The sequence below is a fragment of the Oncorhynchus tshawytscha genome, linkage group LG05, assembly GCF_018296145.1.
Source record: "Oncorhynchus tshawytscha isolate Ot180627B linkage group LG05, Otsh_v2.0, whole genome shotgun sequence".
Lineage (NCBI taxonomy): Eukaryota > Metazoa > Chordata > Actinopteri > Salmoniformes > Salmonidae > Oncorhynchus > Oncorhynchus tshawytscha.
This window is the reverse complement of record NC_056433.1, coordinates 81,291,681-81,309,106: the sequence shown is the minus strand read 5'-3', so window position 1 is coordinate 81,309,106 and position 17,426 is coordinate 81,291,681. Positions and strand designations below refer to the sequence as shown.

Sequence of the window (17,426 nt, the reverse complement as noted above, 5' to 3'; positions counted from 1 at the left end):
AGAGAAGGAGTAGTATGAGGGTGCGGCTAAATGCTATCAAAACTGGTCGCCTAGAGCGTTGGGGACAGAGAATAAGAGGAGCAGCTTTCTGGGCATGGTAGAATATATTCAGGGCATAATGCGCAGACAGGGGTATGGTGGGGTGCGGGTACAGCGCAGGTAAGCCCAGGCACTGGGTGATGATGAGAGAGGTTGTATCTCTGGACATGCTGGTTGTAATGGGTGAGGTCACCGCATGTGTGGGAGGTGGGACAAAGGAGTTATCAGGGGTATGAAGAGTAGAACTAGGGGCTCCATTGTGAACTAGAACAATGATAACTAACCTGAGCAACAGTATACAAGGCATATTGACATTTGAGAGAGACATACAGCGAGGCATACAGTAATCACAGGTGTTGAATTGGGAAAGCTAGCTAAAACAGTAGGTGAGACAACAGCTAATCAGCTAGCACAACAACAGCAGGTAAAATGGCGTTGACTAGGCAACGGGGCCGACAGATAAAACATAAACAAGCAGAATGGAGTACCGTGATTAATGGACAGTCCAGAGTGCATCAGCTATGTAGCCAAGAGATCAGTGTCCAGGGGGCAGTGGTGGATGGGGCAGGGAAGCTGGACTGGCGAGTGTTATCCAGGTTGAAAAAAAGTTAACAATGACTAAATAGCTTGTAGCTAGTTAGCTGGTTAGCTTCTGGAGGTTCTTGAGTGTGTTCTAAAAATTAAAAATAATTGCGATTCCGTATCACATTGGGTGAGGCAGGTTTCCGGAAAGGTATAAACAGATTAAAAATCAAGAAGAGATAGAAAGTAAATATGGGTCCGGTGAGTGTTTGGGACGCGGCGATTCAGACGGTTAGCAGGCCTGTGCTAACAAGCTAACAGTTCGTAGGCCCGGGCTAAACAAGGTAGCAGTTAGCGGACCGGGGCTAGACAAGCTAGCAGTTAGCAGGCCGAATTTAGCAAGCAGGGAGATAGCGAGGGCTAGAGAGTTAGCCTTTGGGGGACGTCGCGATGGGGTGAGTCTGTTTATTCCTCTTCATGCGGTGACATCGATAGACCGGTCGTGGGCCCGGGTATTGTAGCCCAGGAGTATGCTACGGTGGTAGCACAGGTGCGCTGGCCGGGCTAGCTTCACGCTAAGTGGGTGGAAACGCTAGCCAGGAGTAATCATCCGGGGTTGCGGTTTAGCTAGATAGCTAGTTGTGAAGATCCAGCTGAAAAATGTTCCGTTTGCGGTGGGAATCCGGGGATGAAAAATAAATTGGTCCGTTATGCTCTGGTTAGAGTCGCGTTGTTCGAACTGGCGAGAGCTTTCCGAGCTAAAGGTTAGCTTAGCTGATGACCGGTTAGCTGAAGACCGCTAGCATAGCTGGTGGTTAGCTGGCTAGCTTCAGTTGAGGGGTTCCGGTTCCGAAGTAAATATAAATACTTTAGGAAAAATAGCTACATTGGGTGAGGCGGGTTGCAGGAGAGTATTTGGAAGCTTAGGTTTAGCAAAATGTTTTTAAAGAGATATGCGAAGAAAAATATGTAAAAAACGAAAAAGAAACGATATATACAAGGGACACGACGCGACAGGACGACTTACTGCTACGCCATCTTGGACGAAGGGATGAATACATCCACTATTAAAGTCACTCACTGGACATCAGATACTGGGCCTTCACAAAGTATTCACACCCCTTGACTTGTTCCACATTTTGTTGTCTTACAGCCTGAATTGAACATTTATTGAATTTGAACAACAAAATGTCACAAGCCTACGATGTCAAAGTAGAATGTACATTTTTACAAATGAATTAAAAATGGAAATGTCTTGAGTCAGTAAGTATTTAACCCCTTTGTTATGGCAAACCTAAATAACTTCAGGAGTACAAGTTTGCGTAACAAGTCACATAGTAAGTTGCATGGACTCTGTGTGCGATAACAGTGTTTAACATGGTTTTTGGACCCCACACATACAATTATATGTAAGGTCCCTCAGTCGAGCAGTGAATTTCAAACACTGATTCAACCACAAAGACCAGGTAGGTTTTCCAATGCCTTGAAAAGATAGACACCTATTGGTAGATGGGTAAACATAGTTACACTTTGGATGGTGTATCAATACACCCAGTCACTACAAAGATACAAGCGTCCTTCCTACAGTATATCAAATCAATTTGTATTAGTCACATGCGACTAATACAACAGGTGTACACCTTACAGTGAAATGCTTACTTACAAGCACCTAACCAACAATGCAGTTTATTAGAAAATATGAATAAGAAATACAAGGAACAAGTAATTAAAGAGCAGCAGTAAAATAACAATATCGAGACTATATACAGGGGGTACCGGTACAGACTCAATTTGCGGGGGCACCAGTTAGTCGAGGTAATTGAGGTAATATGTACATGTAGTTAGAGTTATTAAAGTGAATATGCATAGATAATAACAGAGATTAGCAGCGGCATAAAAGGGGGGGGGGACAATGCAAATAGTCTGGGTAGTCATTTGATTAGATGTTCAGGAGTCTTATGGCTTGGGGGTAGAAGCTGTTTAGAAGCCTCTTGGACCTAGACTTGGCGCTCCGGTACCGCTTGCCGTGCGGTAGCAGAGAGAACAGTCTATGACTATGGTGGCTGGAGTCCTTGACAATTTTTAGGGCCTTCCTCTCACACTGCCTGGTATAGAGGTCCTGGATGGCAGGAGGCTTGGCCCCAGTGATGTACTGGGCCGTACGCACTACCCTCTGTAGTACCTTGCAATCAGATGCCAAGTTGTTGCCATACCAGGAGATGATGCAACCAGTCAGGATGCTCTCGATGGTGCAGCTGTAGAACCTTTTGAGGATCTGAGGACCCATGCCAAATCTTTTCAGTCTCCTGAGGGGGAAAGGGTGTTGTCGTGCCCTCTTCACGACTGTCTTGGTGTGTTTGGACCATGTTAGTTTGTTGGTGATGTGGACCCCAAGGAACTTGAAGCTCTCAACGTGTTCCACTTCAGCCCCGTCGATGAGAATCGGGACGTGCTCGGTCCTCCTTTTCATGTAGTCCACAATCATCTCCTTTGTCTTGATCCCGTTGAGGGAGAGGTTGTTGTCCTGGCACCACCTGGCCAGGTCTCTGACCTCCTCCCTATAGGCTGTCTCGTTGTTGTCGGTCCACTGTTGCGTCATCTGCAGATTTAATGATGGTGTTGGAGTTGTGCCTGGCCGTGCAGTCATGAGTGAACAGGGAGTACAGGAGGGGACTGAGCATGCACCCCTGAGGGACACCTGTGTTGAGGATCAGCGTGGCACATATGTTGTTCCCTACCCTTACCACCTGGGGGCGGCCCATCTGGAAGTCCAGTATCCAGTTGCAGTGGGAGGTGTTTAGTCCCAGTGTCCTTAGCTTAGTGATGAGCTTTGTGGGCACTATGGTGTTGAACACTGAGCTGTAGTCAATGAATAGCATTCTTACATAGGTGTTCCTTTTGTCCAGGTGAGAAAGGGCAGTGTGGAGTGCAATAGAGATTGCATCATCTGTGGATCTGTTGGGGCGGTATGCAAATTGGATATAGGGTATAGGGTTTCTGGGATAATGGTGTTGATGTGAGCCATGACCAGCCTTTCAAAGCACTTCATGGCTACAGACGTGAGTGCTACGGGTTGGTAGTAATTTAGGCAGGTTACCTCAGTATTCTTGGGCACTTTGGTGGTCTGCTTAAAACATGTTGCTATTACAGACTCGGACAGGGAGAGGTTAAAAATGTCAGTGAAAACACTTGCCAGTTGGTCAGCGCATGTTCTCAGCACACGTCCTGGTAATCCGTCTGACCTTACGGCCTTGTGAATGTTGACCTGTTTAAAGGTCTTGCTCACATTGGCTGTGGAGAGCGTGATCACACAGTCTTCCGGAACAGCTGGTGCTGTCATGCATGTTTCAGTGTTATTTGCCTCAAAGCGAGCATAGACGTAGATCAGCTCGTCTGGTGGGCTCGTGTCACAGGGCAGCTCTCGGCTGTGCTTCCCTTTGTAGTCTGTAATAGTTTAAGCCCTGCCACATCCAACGAGCATCGGAGCCGGTGTAGTATGATTCGATCTTAGTCCTGTATTGACGCTTTGCCTGTTTGATGGTTCGTCAGAGGGCATAGCGGGATTTCTTATAAGCTTCCGGGTTAGGGTCCTGCTCCTTGAAAGCGGCAGCTTTCATCAACTGTTCAGCGGAAACTGCTTGAATCAGGCCTTCATGGTCGAATTTCTGCAAGTAAACCACTACTAAAGGACACCAATAATAAGAAGAAACTTGATTGGGCCAAGAAACACGAGCAATGGACATTAGACCGGTGGAAATTTGTCCTTTGGTTTGACGAGTCCAAAGTTCAGATTTTTGGTTCCAACCTCCGTGTCTTTGTGAGACACAGAGTAGGTGAACGGATAATCTCTGCATTTATTTAGAATTCAAGGCACACTTAACCAGCATGGCTTCCACAGCGATACGCCATCCCATCTGGTTTGCGCCTAGTGGGGCTATCATTTGTTTTTCCACAGGACAATGACCCAACACAAGAAGGAGAGTGATTGAGTGCTGCATAAGATGACCTGGCCTCCACAATCACCCGACCTCAACCCAATTGAGATGGTTTGGGATGAGTTGGACTGCAGAGTGAAGGAAAAGCAGCCAACAAGTGCTCAGCATATGTAGGAACTCCTTCAAGACTGTTAGAAAAATGTCAGGTGAAGCTGGTTGAGAGAATGACTAAAATGTGCAAAGCTGTCATCAAGGCAACGGGTGGCTACTTTGAAGAATCTCAAATATAAAAAATATATTTTGATTTGTTTAACACTTTTGCTTACTACAAGGCGAGACCCAGATGCAGACACAGGAGGCAGATGGTTGGAGTCTTACAATGTTTTATAATCCAAAGGGGTAGGCAAGAGAATGGTCGTGGACAGGCTAAAGGTCAAAACCAGTTCAGAGTCCAGGAGGTACAGAGTGACAGACAGGCTTGTGGTCAAGGCAGGCAGAAGGGTCAGGCAGGTGGGTACAGAGTCCAGAAACAGGCAAGTGTCAAAACCGGGAGGACTAGAAAAAGGAGAATAGCATCAGGCGTACAGGAAAAAATACGCTGGTTGTCTTGACTAAACAAACAAGGGGAAGTGGCACAGAGAGACAGGAAACACAGGGATAAATACACTGGGGAAAATAAGCGACACCTGGAGGGGGTGGAGACAATCCCAGGAACAGGTGAAACAGATCAGGGCGTGACAATTAGTATATTTTATTTATTATTTTCTTCCACTTTGACATTGTAGAGTATTTTGAGTAGACAAAAAAATGTACAATTAAATCAATTTTAATTCCACCTTGTGTCACAACATAATGTGGAAAAAGTCAAGGGGTGTGAGTACATTCTGATGGGGCTGTAATGCGTAGGCTTTAACTCAGTAGGCTGATGGGGTTTTGAGTTGCATAGACCCACGTTTTTATGAGTTAGTCTCTCAGTCTCACACTGTTTCAGCGTTGGCAGGGTTAAATAGGGATTTTGTGGTAGTCTAACACTCAGCACTGGTCCAGAATTAGATTTGATTGACATCCTCTAATAGTTGAGGTGAAGATATATGGCTAGAAAACTGATCTCAGAGCAGCTCAACCTCTCAAACTGACAGCAACCCAGCAGGCCTTATAGACGTGTTTCTTTAGAAGTCACCTCAGTGAGCTATGGTCCTCATACTGTCTTCCAAAAGACATATTTCAAGCATTTATCATGACCTGCACCAATGTGTTTTGGCATCAAGGCGTCCTCAGTCTACTAGCATGCTTTCAGGTGAGCTTAAATCATCATAATATGACATATATCTGCTGTCTTATTTCATATGAACTTCCTTCTTTCTTTAAATCTTTCTTTGGTAATGTCAAAATATATATATATTTTATCCCAGAGAAGGGATAGTCTTGCTCACCAGCCAGCAGCAGGTGTGTCTATGAAAGACTATGTTGAAGCCAACCACAGCTACCTCAATGAAATGTATCCTTTTCTGAGGTGGCTTTCAGCTCTACAACTAAGTGCCCATAGCAGTAAAGACGATGAAGTTTTCTTTGAGGTGCTTCACTCCTGAGTATATCTGTGGGTGTTGATAAGGCAGATGGGTGCTGAGTGATGTGAACCCTAGTCTCAGCCAGTCACTGTACATACCTGTAGGAAAGGTCGAGTGTTACACAATCTCTGACACTCCGTCACACTACTGGTGGGATGGGTGGGGGGTGGGATGGGGGGGAGGGGGCTCAACATACTAAATCAACACAGCACAGCAATGCAGCCAGTAAAAAGGTCACAGCTGTTGTTGTGTCCTCTTGCTTCATGGACAGCATAGGTCAGAGTGCAGTAGGCCCGATTTACTGATCACTGATTCAAAGAAAACTGATTCAAAGTAGACCACACACTAGAGAGAGAGGGAGCAGGCATTTATTTTCGATGCTTTAACGCTTTACACAGTATATAAACTCAGCAAAAAAAGAAACGTCCCTTTTTCAGTACCTTGTCTTTCAAAGATAATTCATAAAAATCCAAATAACTTCACAGATCTTCATTGTAACGGGTTTTAACACTGTTTCTCATGCTTGTTCAATGAAACATAAACAATTAATGAACATGCACCTGTGGAACGGTCGTTAAGACACTAACAGCTTACAGACGGTAGGCAATTAAGGTCACAGATATGAAAACTTAGGACACTAAAGAGGCCTTTCTACTGACTTTGAAAAACACCAAAAGAAAGATGCCCAGGGTCCCAGCTCATCTGCGTGAACGTGCCTAAGGCATGCTGCAAGGATGTTGTGCGTTACAAGGAAGACATCTTCCTCCCTCATGTGGTACCCTTCCTGCAGGCTCATCCTGACATGACCCTCCAGCATGTGGTACCCTTCCTGCAGGCTCATCCTGACATGACCCTCCCTCATGTGGTACCCTTCCTGCAGGCTCATCCTGACATGACCCTCCCTCATGTGGTACCCTTCCTGCAGGCTCATCCTGACATGACCCTCCAGCATGACAATGCCACCAGCCATACTGCTGTGCATGATATCCTGCAAGACAGGAATGTCAGTGTTCCACATGGCCAGCGAAGTGTCCGGATCTCCATCCCATTAAGCACGTCTGGGACCTGTTGGATCAGAGGGTGAGGGCTAGGGCCATTCCCCCCAGAAATGTCCTGGAACTTGCAGGTGCCTTGGTGGAAGAGTGGGGTAACATCTCACAGAAAGAACTGGCAATCTGGTGCAGTCCATGAGGAGGAGACGCACTGCAGTACTTAATGCAGCTGGTGGCCACACCAGATACTGACTGTTACTTTTGATTTTGACCCCCCTTTGTTCAGGGACACATTATTCCATTTCTGTTAGTCACATGTCTGTGGAACTTGTTCAGTTTATGTCTCAGTTGTTGAATCTTGTTATGTTCATACAAATATTTACACATGTTAAGTTTGCTGAAAATAAACAAGGTTGACAGTGAGAGGACGTTTGTTTTTTTAGCTGAGTTTAGATCTGTAACCGTGTATCTTCCATCCCTCTCCCCGCTCCATCCTGGGCTTGAACCAGGAACCCTCTGCACACATCGATAACAGTCACCCTCGAAGCATCGTTACCTAAAGGTCTCAGAGCGAGTGACGTCACCGATTGAAACGCTACTAGTGGGTACCGCTAACCTGCTAGCCATTTCACACCGGTTACATATGCACTGAGTATACCAAACATTAAGAACACCTTCCTAATATTGAGTTACACCCCCCGCTTTTCCCCACAGAACAGCCTCGGTTCGTCAGGTCATGGACTCGACAAGGTGTCGAAAGCCACAGGGATGCTGGCTCATGTTGACTCCAATGCTTCCCACAGTTGTGTCAAATTGGTTGGATGTCCTTTGTGTGGTGGCCCATACTTGATACACATGGGAAACTGTTGAGAGTGAAAAACCCAGCAGCATTGCAGTTCTTGATACAAACCGGTGAGCCTGGCACCTACTGCCATACCCCGTTCAAAGGCACTGAAATATTTTGTCTTGCCAATGTTTGAATGGCACACATACACAATCCATGTCTCAGGTGTCTCAAGACTTAAACATCCTTCTTTAACTCTGTCTCCTCACCTTCATCTACACTGATTGAAGTGGATTTAACAAGTCACATAAATAAGGGATCATATCTTTCACCTGGATTCACCTGCTCAGTCTATATCATGGAAAGATCAATGTTTTTTATACTCAGTATGTACTATATATACTGTATATCTCCTGTCCCCTGCCCCTCTCACTCTCTCTCTCTCCCTTTCTCTTTCCCCCTTTTTCTCTCTCTCTCTCCCCCCTCTCTCTCTCTCCCTCCCATCTCTCTTTCTGTCTCTCTCTCACAGCACTTTGCCATCCTGCTGAAGTACATCATTCACGTAGCAATCCCAGACATCCCCAGCTGGGTGGGGGAGGAGATGGCCAAACTGGAGTACCAACGCAGGGAGGCTTTTAAGGTAAATTATTACAAATGGCTTATTTTGTCCATGCCTGAATCACATTGGTGTTGTGAGCAATTCGTTCTATCAATCAAGCAATAATCAATCAAATTGATTTATAAAAACCTTTTTACATCACCAGTTGTTACAAAGTGACCCAGTAACCCAAAGTGAAACAGTAAGCCGGCCTAGACCTCAAAGAGCAAGCAGAAGCAGATTGGGTAGGAAAACTCTCCAGGAAGAAGAAACGTAGAGAGGAAACCGGCTCAGAGGGCTATCCTCTTCTGGCTGTACCTGGTATAAGTTACGATTGAAAATGACTATCAAGGCCAGATAGTTTCACAGTTCAGAGTGTGCACATGTTTGTCAGACTGTGATTGCGTGAGTTGTTGTAGCGGTTGTTAATCTCCCTACAGAAGCACGAGCGGCAGGCACAGCAGCACTACCAACAGCTACAGAGGAGGAAGAGAGAGGAGGAGGAGAGGCAGAGGCAGACGGAGCACCAGGCTCGCAGGGAGAGGGAGAGAGATGAGGGGAAGGACTCCTCCGGGGGAGACCACCACCACGACAAGAGCCACGGGGGGAAGTCCCGCTCTGGAGGGGGTGGAGGTGGGGACAAGCCCAAGAGGCCCAGCTCCCTCCTGGCCAACAACAACGTGATGAAGCTCAAACTGATCACCCCCTTACAGAGCAAGTTCTCCTCTGGCAGCGCACGCTCCCCTCAGTCTCCCACAGGAAACGAACCCAAGCTCCCCGGGTTCCTCAGCTTCAAGTTCCTCAAGTCGCCTGAGAATAAGAAGGAAGCGGCTGCTGCCGCTGCAGCTGCAGCCACGGCAACGAATACCACGACGACCGCGACCGCCCCCGGCGGTAACCAGGAGCGGTCTCAGTCGCCGAGCAAGTCGTTCAACCCTGGGAAACTATTTAACTTTGGGAAGTCAGAGGGGGGCTCCTGTGTGAATGGGTCCCAGTTACCCCGACCAGGGGAGGGTTCCCAGGGATCTGACAAACAGCTCACCAAGTCTGACCTGAATGGGGTGCCGGATGAGATCCCCTCGCCTGGAGGGGATGAGGGGGAGAACGGACACCACACAGACTCCTCAGACCCTAAAGTCTAGGATCTCTTTGGATAGGGAGATGACAAACTACTATGAGAACTTAACTTAATATATCTACTAGAAGGAGAAATGTATGGGGAGAAAAGGTCAAGCCTCTCTCTGTGCTGTCTGGATCTGAGGTTGTGTATGTAGACGCTGCCTGGGGGCTGTGGGGGGGGGGACTAATGGTAATGATGATGGGATGTGTGGGTCTGCATTGTTGCTGTTGCTGAGAGACTTTCAGGCTTAATGGTGAAGACATAACCCACCCTTTTACCCGTGGCCACACACACACACACACACACACACACACACACACACACACACACACACACACACACACACACACACACACACACACACACACACACACACACACACACACACACACACACACACACACACACACACACACACACACACACACACACACACACACACACACACACATAGAATCCTCTTTTGTCTGCAATACATATAGAAATGCATGAGCTGCATTTCTGATACTTTCCGAGCATTTTCCAAAAAAAGGGAGAGCAGTGTTTCTTGATTTATTCTATTCTGAAAATTGTAAGCATCCTGGTGGCCATCTTGCCACGGAAACATAACATCCTGGTTTCGAAGGTCAGAAGAAAAAAAATGGATTGGTGTGTGTGAATCAAAAGCATAATGAGACCTTTCACAGTCACCACACAATGGTGGCCTGATATCAGACTCACTTTTAACTGTGACGGTCGATCGGCTTTTCTACTTAATACGAACCGGCTGTGCTAGCCGAGCAATATCAAATCAGTGTTTCAAATCTGAGCAGTACTGCAAAACACGTCCAGTTCTTTGTTTGTCACCCTCATCTGAAGGCCTACGTGAGCAGTCGTGAGTTTTGTATATACAGTACATCCCATGAAAACAACGGCAATATCTGAAGTGGATGTCTGACAGTGCTGACAGTGCGTGGGAAACAGGATGTTGTGTTTGACGTTGTGAAAGGCAAAGATGAAAATCGTTTGATAAAAGACAGGCTTTGTCTTGCATCAGTATGAGAGAGAGAGAGAGAGAGAGAGAGAAAGAGAGAATGAAATAGAATGAAAGAGTTGTTTTGACTGATGCCACAGGATGTTGATGTGGATTATACAGTACACAATATGTATCATGGAAAGTCTGGGTTCCTGTAGTTTACTGTGTGCCATTCTAATCTCTCCCCATTCAAGCCTGCAGAGAGACATTCTACACAGTATACTAATGGCTCTCCATTTCAGCACACAGATCTGACTAGATTAGTGAGTAGACTAGACATAGAAAGAAAGAGAGAAGATTTGCACTAAACTCTGACGTTCTGCACTGAGACAGCAGAGCCTGTTCTGACTGCAGGTGTAAGGAAGAACTATACCGGTCTGCCTCACAACACAACATAACATATACAAACGTTGGATTTTATTATCGCTAGTATCTTGTACTGTAGATGCTGTCGTCATTTCATCCGACATCCCTAGTTCCTAAGTCCCAGGTGGCTGCTGGTCCCCATCCATTCATTTGAGAGCTGATAATATATTTTCTATTGTTTATTATATTTATTTCCAATGGAATTTGTTGCCAAAGCATCACCTTTCTGACTACACTGGCAGTGATAGCATAGAGATGACAGATTTCTAAATTCCTTTTGTAAACCAATCCAAAGGGATTATTCAACTGTTTTATTTTCTATAATGTGGCCAGACGATGGTGCCAGAGTACAAGACAGTGTTTTATACATCTAACTTAGAGTAGGATGAAGTGACCCCAAGGTCAGTTTTGCGTTCCCCAACCCTATTGCTAACGTTAGGATTTGGGGATGTTAATCTGATGTTACATCTGTGTTTATGAACTCATATTAAATCCCAGTCTTCATTGAAAAAAAAGAACCATGGCGCTCCACGGCAAGTGAGATTCAGCACAGCGTTAGAGAGACAGAAACATGAACTATGCACCTCCACTTCATCCTCTCTGGCTAAGATCTTTGCAATAATACAGTGTTAGAGGGACAGTGGCACAGATACAACGCTAGTCTATTACTGGTCCATGCCTTCAGTACTCCATCTCTTCAGACTGTGTTCCACCAATAGGATCTCTTAGTACTCCACCTCTTCAGACTGCGTTCCACCAATAGGATCTCTTAGTACTCCATCTCTTCAGACTGAGTTCCACCAATAGGATCTCTTAGTACTCCATCTCTTCCGACTGTGTTCCACCAATAGGATCTCTTAGAACTCCATCTCTTCAGACTGCGTTCCACCAATAGGCTCTCTTAGTACTCCATCTCTTCAGACTGTGTTCCACCAATAGGATCTCTTAGTACTCCATCTCTTCAGACTGTGTTCCACCAATAGGATCTCTTAGTACTCCATCTCTTCAGACTGAGTTCCACCAATAGGATCTCTTAGTACTCCATCTCTTCAGACTGAGTTCCACCAATAGGATCTCTTAGTACTCCACACACACACAACACACACTCACACACACACCTCCTGTCTGAAATAGGAAACCTAATCTTAGGAAGCTCCCCTGGTACTATATTCTCTGATCATCTCTCTCTGTGCTTTAAATATGAGGTTAACAAAAATGCCTGTCAAATATGCATTTTGGCCTAAAACATACATAGCCGTCTGTCATTTAGCATGGATTGCCTATCTATAATGTACTTCAAGCTACAACATAATGGCAAGGCTTATGCTTCTGCATTGAGACTGAATATAGCATTTTCATGAACATAGTGGCAACAATAAGAATTGAGCTCTGACTGACTTAACTAGTTGTGGTAGTTACATCTCTGACTGACTTAACTAGTTGTGGTAGTTACATCTCTGACTGACTTAACTAGTTGTGGTAGCAGTAGCAGTTACATGGGATTTGAGCTGAAAAGGCACTTCAAGGCAATAAGGAAAGAGAAATAGCAGTTTGTGTGGGAGTGAGTGACGTTTGATCTCACCATCACATTTCCTCCTCCCTTTACAGCCAATTAAGTCATTATAAGGAAACCATTTGGTTAATATCGTCAGCATCATCATTCATTTGTGAATAATGCCAAATAACTAGGCCACGGATGAGAGACACGATTGAGACATTTCTCATTTACTGTAGTGAAGCAGATGCTGTCAGACAAGTGTTTGATTAGATGATCTGTCGTAGGCCATTGTCAGTAACAATCATCCACGGTACACCTGCCTGCTGTGCCTCTGGAACACACTGGCTTGGTTTCTGGGTTTGTTTCACCTTTGATACAGGTTAACAACTTTTAATAGTTCTGAGTGGCTTCCTCTATTTCCCCCCATCTCTGATCGAAAAGAACTGAACATGGGAAAGCAAATCCCCAGCAGGCAACCAACATCTTGCTTTGACCTGGCCTTCCTTTTTCACATCAGTGCAGACAAAGGAAAGGGGACAAAGAGCTAAGTAAGACTATTGAGATGCAGCCTTTGTTGGGTCAGCGGCCATCATGGTGCGTGACCTTTGGTCTCACTGGACACGTTAACCCTCATGGTTAGGTTTTATCAGACAGAGCTACTTTACTGAAGTAGAGAAACGGCTCATGTCATTTCAAACGGGTAGGAAGTGCTCTGAACGACCTTTACCTTTTGATGTTCTATCACTGCACTGCTTAGTTATGAATGCTTAGAATGGTTGTGAGACGAGAGCAGAGGGAATTTTGTTAATGTGACATTGTTTGGGACAGTTGTCTAAATCCAGTCTCTAAAGCAGTGTTACTTTACAGTATTGGTTTGATGGGATAGCCTGACGGGGGATGGGTAACTGTAGCCTCATCGTTGATCTGAACAGTAAAAAATGGATGAGGTGAGATGTACTGTACACCTACTACCAGTATGTAGAACCCTTCCCTTTATACCGTTCTAACTAAATAAACCATCTTCATAACAGCCTCACTAACTGACCAGACATCATGTGCTCTTCCAATGTACCACTGTACAAAAACAAAAAAAATATTTTCAAGAAAAATATGATACTGGGAAATGGGATTATTTATTTCTTTTAATTTATTTTGTCATATTTTTGTAAGATCTGAACTATAGATAATAAAACAATTTTAAATTGAAATGTGTTATTATTGTTTACACACAAAATATAAAAGTGTGAAACAAATGTACAATTTACATTGAAACAATAACATGACAACGGACATTACTTTTTGATCACTGCTTTTATTGGAGCGAAGCTGAAAATAAAGTTTTACCTAATATACAATAAAACAGGGTGAAGCATAGAGTGGATAGTCAGAACAGTCGAGTCTAGCAGAAGCATAGAGTGGATATTCAGAACAGTCAAGTCTAGCAGAAGCATAGAGTGGATATTCAGAACAGTCTAGCAGAAGCATAGAGTGGATATTCAGAACAGTCTAGTCTAGCAGAAGCATAGAATGGATATTCAGAACAGTCAAGTATAGCAGAAGAGTAGAGCATGGCTTTACGCTTCAATGGCAGGTACAGTAGGAAACTCACATCGATTGCAGCATCTGGAGCTGAGGGGAAAATAGACTTGCCGTGACTGTTGGGCAGCGTAAACATTAACAAAGGTCTGAGGCCTGTTCAGAAGGGTCCAACATAAAAGTCCAAGGAAATGTATAATATAGAGCAGATTACTACTCATGTCAGCTCTTTTCATTACATGTCTATCTGCAGCATTCTGAATAACCTCCAGAATTCGGTGTAGTATTGTACAGTAGTACAACACCGGTACAAGCTGAACCTCTGGAACAAGGCAGGATGGCGACTGCACCTTTCTGTTCATCCAGTCCATGGCAGTGGTCTGTTACTTACATACCACAGGAGACTGCTGAGGGGAGGACGGCTTGTAATAATGCCCGGAATGGAGCAAATGGAACGGCATCAAACACATGGAAACCATGGAAACTGTGTTTGATGTACTTAATACCATTCCACTGATTCCGCTCCAGCCATTACCAAGAGCCCATCCTCCCCAATTAAGGTGCCACCAACCTCCTGTGGTACATATCCCTGTATCCTCTTCACCACACAACCCCCCCCCCCAGGAAGTTGTCAAAACAAAAACAGACATGCAAGGCAACCATCAGGTATCAGTGCTTCTCAACATTTACACAAAATACTTATTATAGCTATGTAGCTACATATAGATTTATTTGACAAAAGTCAGATGCAATGTCATTTTTCCTTAGAGAAATATAAAGCCTAGATCTTAATATCTAACAGCTGCCACTGGCTATAGTATTTACACAGGTCTTCATACTGAATACAACATTCTCTCGCTACCCCTCATATTGACATAGACATTCTTTGCTCTACCTCTGCTATCACTTGGTTGTGCTGGTAAGGTGAGATCTTCACAAACATACATAATGGGTACATTGATTGCAGTGTAAACAAATTCCAAACAATTCTGGTAAAGTGAGTAGTCAACACCTGGTGACTAAAACAATTTGTCTTGTCATTCTATAATACCCTTTGTAACAGCATACATTGCCAGAAAGCTGCAAACATTCAAACTAAGCTAGTAAGCTGTTGAGTCACTTGTCATGTTATCCCTATTGACCAGTAGGGGGCAATAGATGTAAGAATCCATTCCTAAAATGGTACAGTAAAACAAGCCAGCACAAACTTCAAAACACACACATATTCAGAACAGAATCATGGAAGATAATGCATATTGAACATTAACACAAGTCTGGGAGGTGGGGGGGGGGTAGTTTCTTCCCCTGTTGTGGTGGCTGGGTTGTGGCAGGCAGCAGTTGACAATCACAATGTATACTCTCGGGTCTGCAGACGCAAACTGTGGAAAGGTGTTACAGTGCCCCCATGAGGCCAAGGCTGGGCAGTGAAGCTGAAAACAACACTGGACACTGGAGGTAACAACAACAAAAAATAAAACATGTTTAGTCTTTCCCAAACCAGGGCGGACTCTTTCTCAGATTGTTTGTCTTCATGTCTGTCATGGTGGGCCTGTCCGTGTGCTTCCTCCACAGATGCACGCATCCGTACACACACACACACACACACACACACACACTCCTAAGAGTCCTCGTTCATCTCTTGGCTATCTGTCCTGGCGATTTTGCGTGGAGGTGCTGGACTCCCTCCCTCTCCTTGCTCCTGTTCCCTCTTTTTTGCTGCGTTCTGTTAAACAGAGAGGGAAAATATAGTACTGTCACTCACTAAACTGAAAGCATGGACACACCTGATTGACAACCCGCTCCACAAAGTTGATGTTCCCATTTAAGAGTGAACATGGCTGACCATGCTTCCCTGTGCCCTGGTCTGTGATAGGTTACAACGGTTGTTGCTGCACGACACCTTACATTCACACCTGGATAGCATTTATCTATTCAGAAACCTGAACCCTCCCATCAACCTCACCTTTTTGTCCCAGTGATGATGAAGGTAGCGCAGGAGGATATTGGTTTTCTCTGTGACAATAACTGGTAAGTAAAAGAGAATTTCAAAACTCAAGACTTCATCCCCATCTCAAAACCATAGTACTATTTCTAGCAGTATATTTTCCCCAAGAAAAGCTAAATAAATAAAATGTCCATGAAGTCTGTCCTCACGACTAAGAATGGAGGTACTTACTCTGTTCTGAGGGGTACTCACGTGTCGGGAGGTACACGGACGGTCTTCGGTTCTGTAAAAAGCAATTCATAGAGATTCAGATGGAGCCAGACGTGATGTTCATCTCTTTCACATGTAAAATGTTCTAATGGTCTGCGCTCACCGATGCTTTACACACAGAGTCTGCATGGAACCGACTGAAGTTGCTCTTGTTGTAAACGGGGAGACCCTTTAAGAAATCCGCCTTTAGGAAAAGAAAAGTATTTTGGTTTGTGTTGTATGGGTAAAGCTGTAGGCTGAACCCAAACAGACAATTTTGCAGAGCATCTTCCATCCTGTAGCTCAAGGGTGACCAAGCCTCCTGCCCTGCAGGATGTCTAGGTTGACCTCTAGCTAAATATGAAGGATGCTCTAAACCCCATTTGACAGCGTTTGGTTTAAACTAGACAAAGTGAGAAGCAAAGAATACTATCGTTTGGGAATTACATGTCCTCACAAGTCACCATGACATGGGTGGGGTACACCCCTGCCCTGCTCGAAACGGGTGGCTGATGCCATGGGTGGCTGACACTGGGCGTTCCCTGTCTGTCTGTTTGGTGGATTCTTTCTGGCTATTCTTTTCAGCTAGCTAAGATACAAGTTAGCCAAGTATTCAATGGAAACATGAATGTTACCAAGAAGACAGATGGCAAGCTAGAAAATTAATTGAGATCATACGATTAAAACAACTCAGATAAAAAGCCACATGATAAGATCATGACATTTGCTAGCATTACGCTAACTAGCCAAGCTGCCATAACTAAGTTGTCAAGCTAGCTGCCTTCTCTTCAAAATGTTTTGTCGTTAAATTAGCTACCTTATCCATGGTTTCCCCTTTTTAGTGTCCCACGACGAGACGCCGACTGATATCTTGCAGATGGATAGATAATATGGCAGGTAGCTCGTCAAAACAGTTAGCTTTGGCTAGCTAATAGTCGTTAGCTAGTTGCTCTCAAGCCTAGCCAACGTTTATGAAATCCTCCACATTCACTTGTTACTGGAATCACGCTGTTGTAAACAGTATTGTGTCCAATTACACCACCTGTAATCATTAAACACACCGCATAAAGTAAAGTGAGGCTCATGGCCATAAATACATGTAAACTGCTTTGCTTCGTGGCTAACTCTTTAGCATGATGGTAGCTAAATGCTGCATTTACAGCTCCAACCCTAGCATAACCATTGGCTATTAACCTATCCCACGTGATCTAAGACCACGATGTATCGTATCGTAATTGGACAGAAAGCTGTCTATCATT

The 17,426-nt window shown here is 44.7% G+C and overlaps 2 protein-coding genes across 2 annotated transcripts in view; one reads left to right on the top strand and one right to left on the bottom strand.

Annotated features, from left to right (window-relative positions):
* The window catches only part of ano8b (anoctamin 8b), a 103,673-nt gene extending 90,028 nt beyond the window's left edge, over positions 1-13,645 (top strand). The window contains exons 17-18 of the mRNA XM_042322727.1: positions 8,370-8,480; positions 8,879-13,645. Coding sequence (XP_042178661.1) covers positions 8,370-8,480; positions 8,879-9,580 — 813 coding nt within the window. The 3' untranslated portion in view covers positions 9,581-13,645. The remainder of the gene's footprint in view (positions 1-8,369; positions 8,481-8,878) is intronic.
* Positions 13,646-14,682: 1,037 nt separating this feature from the next.
* On the bottom strand, positions 14,683-17,342 carry dda1 (DET1 and DDB1 associated 1). The gene is made up of 5 exons (XM_024404734.2): positions 16,985-17,342; positions 16,292-16,372; positions 16,150-16,201; positions 15,937-15,998; positions 14,683-15,696 (listed from the first exon to the last, which is right to left on the bottom strand). Exons 1-5 carry the CDS (start codon positions 16,991-16,993, stop codon positions 15,592-15,594), a joined length of 309 nt encoding a protein of 102 aa, XP_024260502.1. The 5' UTR covers positions 16,994-17,342; the 3' UTR covers positions 14,683-15,591.
* Positions 17,343-17,426: the final 84 nt, after the last annotated feature.